The sequence below is a fragment of the Galeopterus variegatus genome, unplaced genomic scaffold (assembly GCF_000696425.1).
Source record: "Galeopterus variegatus unplaced genomic scaffold, G_variegatus-3.0.2 Scaffold670, whole genome shotgun sequence".
Taxonomy (NCBI): Eukaryota; Metazoa; Chordata; class Mammalia; order Dermoptera; family Cynocephalidae; genus Galeopterus; species Galeopterus variegatus.
This window is the reverse complement of record NW_007726781.1, coordinates 295,158-297,722: the sequence shown is the minus strand read 5'-3', so window position 1 is coordinate 297,722 and position 2,565 is coordinate 295,158. Positions and strand designations below refer to the sequence as shown.

Genomic DNA, 2,565 nt, shown 5'->3' with positions numbered 1-2,565 from the left:
TCTGTCTACTACTCCAGACTGTATCCTCGGAACCTAATACAGATAGTTGGCGTTCAATAAACAATGGTAGAATAATTAAGAGTACATATTTAACACTCTTCGAAAACATAAAAGGTAAACATTTTAACATTAAAAACATACACACGAGAGAAATTAGCATCTCTTTAAAACTTGCTCACAATCCCGCTTAGATGACTACTTCGGCTTCCTTCTACTTTCAGCAGCGATCCAGCCACTGCGCGGTTTTACCATCCACCTGTGAACCGAGAAGGCTGCACCCAACGATTTCTAACAATCTTGATACGCCCCGCTTTCCGTTGTTCCCTCTGTCTCGCCGCAAGGCTTTCTGGGAGTGGTAGTGCCCATGTCTGGTAGCTCCAGCGGCAGCCGTGGCGAGCGCCCAACCGCGGAACTACAGGAGGCGGTGCGCGGGTCGCGAGGCTCCTGCGCCTCGCCTTTCCCTCTCCGCCTGCGCGCCCGCCCCAGTTATCATGGCGGCTCCCTTGGCCCTGGTGCTGGTGGTGGCCGTGACCGTGCGGGCGGCCTTGTTCCGCTCCACTCTGGCCGAATTTATTTCCGAGCGGGTGGAGGTGGTGTCCCCCCTGAGCTCTTGGAAGAGAGGTGAGGCCACTGGTTGGAACAGGCGGCCAGGCCCTGCCTGCGCTGTCTGGGCCTCAGTGAATGGAAGGCGGGGGAAGTGACCGGTTTCTGGGGTCCCTGGAGAGGGTAGGAGGGCGGGGCTGTTGAGGGATGGGTGGGGACCTGAGGGGGCGTGTCCTGTGAGGGGCGTGGTCTGCGGAAGGGTTGGGATAAGAGGAAGGGGTGTTGTATGGTGTGTGATATGCGGAGGGGATTGGGATTTGCTGTGGTGTCGCGAACGGTGCTCTCTGGGCTAGGGTTTGGTGTGGGAGCGGGGCTGGGATGAGCGGACCTATCTTGCCAAAGCGAGGAAAGGTATGGAGTATGCTTAGACGCCTTTTCTCAGTCTGGCACTTGGAGTGTAGTTTTCCTACTGTTAAGTTCTTCATCAAACAGTAAACTTGGGTTGAAGGAGCCACAGGCTAGTGGGGTAGATAAATAGCTATAATAATTTATGAAAAGTGTACTTCCTGTGTCCACCCAGTTCCTTCCTTCGTGTTCTGACCCTGAATAAACTGTCCCTTCCTTTTTCACTTTCCTAAGGATGTGCAATTTGAGCTGACTCTTAAAGGACGTACTTAGGGTTTCGAAAGGGAGATTAGAGGAAAGGGAGTTCCAAGTAGCAGAAGGTAAATAAGATCTAGAAATGTTCAAGGATGTGAAGGGCTGGCAGGTTAGCTCAGTTGGTTAGAGCTTGGTGATGATGACACGAAGGTCTAGGGTTCAATCCCTGCACCGCCCAGTTACCAAGAAATAAAAAAAAAAAAGAAAAAAGAAAGGTTTTAAGGTGCGAAATATCCAAAGTAGGGGAGTAACAGGGTTTACTGAACTACAATATACATACAGTGCACATAAAATAAGTGTAGAGCTTAATGAATTTTTACGAACCATATACACTCATGTAGCCAGGACCCAGATCAAGAAACATTACCAGCTCCCCAGAAGTCCCCGGAACTTTACATGCTAGAGTTTTGATGTCATCCCGTAGACATTTTGGAATGGGAAACGGCATACCGAATATGTGTTTTATGAATTGAGTTAAGGTTTCTAAAAATACTTCAGGGACTATGGTAAGCCTCCTCTCATTTAGTCCTCATAGTAATTCTATGTGATGGTGTTATTTCCCCCATTTTACAAATGAGGAAGCAGATTTAGAGAAGTTAGGTAATTTGCCCAGGTTTCCCAGTTGGTGAATGGTAATAAAGATGGTAGTATTTCATGTGTGTGATGGTAAGAGCTTGGATTTGATATCTTTGTATATAATTATTTGTTGAACTGAATTGTAGCCACTTGGTTCCAGCTTTCTTAATAACCAAGGCAGTATAAAGCCCTCCTTCTTCTGTACTCTTAAGCACTTCATGCTTACCTCTATTAAGAGCCGTTTCTCACCTTATATCATAATTGTTTGTTTCTCACCTTATATCATAATTGTTTGTTTATGTCTAGTTTTTCCACTGTACTATGAGCTCCTTGAAGGCCAGGACTCTGTTTTATTTATTCCTGAATTTGTTTGTGTCTGGCATAGAGTAGGTGTGTTGTTACCATCGAATAAATATAGAAGAAAATAAAGGGTAAGATATAATTATTTATAGGATAGGGTGAAAGATTCAAAGATGAGTCAATGCTATGTGGAGATTAAGAGCCCATGTTCTCAGCCCAAATGTCCATCATTGGATGAGTGGATACGGAAAGTGTGGTATATCTACACAATGGAATACTACTCAGCTATAAAAACGAATGAAATACTGCCATTTGCAACAACATGGATGGACCTTGAGAGAACTATATTAAGTGAAACAAGTCAGGCACAGAAAGAGAAATACCGCATGTTCTCACTTATTGGTGGGTGCTAAAAATAAATAAATAAATTCACACACACACACACACACACACACACACACACACCCACACACCCTCCCACCCCCA

At 45.6% G+C, this 2,565-nt stretch overlaps 1 protein-coding gene across 2 annotated transcripts in view; it reads left to right on the top strand.

Moving 5' to 3' along the window:
* Positions 1 to 296: 296 nt before the first annotated feature.
* The window catches only part of PIGU (phosphatidylinositol glycan anchor biosynthesis, class U), a 98,440-nt gene continuing 96,171 nt past the window's right edge, over positions 297 to 2,565 (top strand). The window contains exon 1 of one of the 2 annotated variants that reach the window (XM_008571241.1): positions 297 to 621. In XM_008571241.1, coding sequence (XP_008569463.1) covers positions 492 to 621 — 130 coding nt within the window. In that variant the 5' untranslated portion in view covers positions 297 to 491. The remainder of the gene's footprint in view (positions 622 to 2,565) is intronic. The other variant, XM_008571242.1, reaches the window with a different exon arrangement.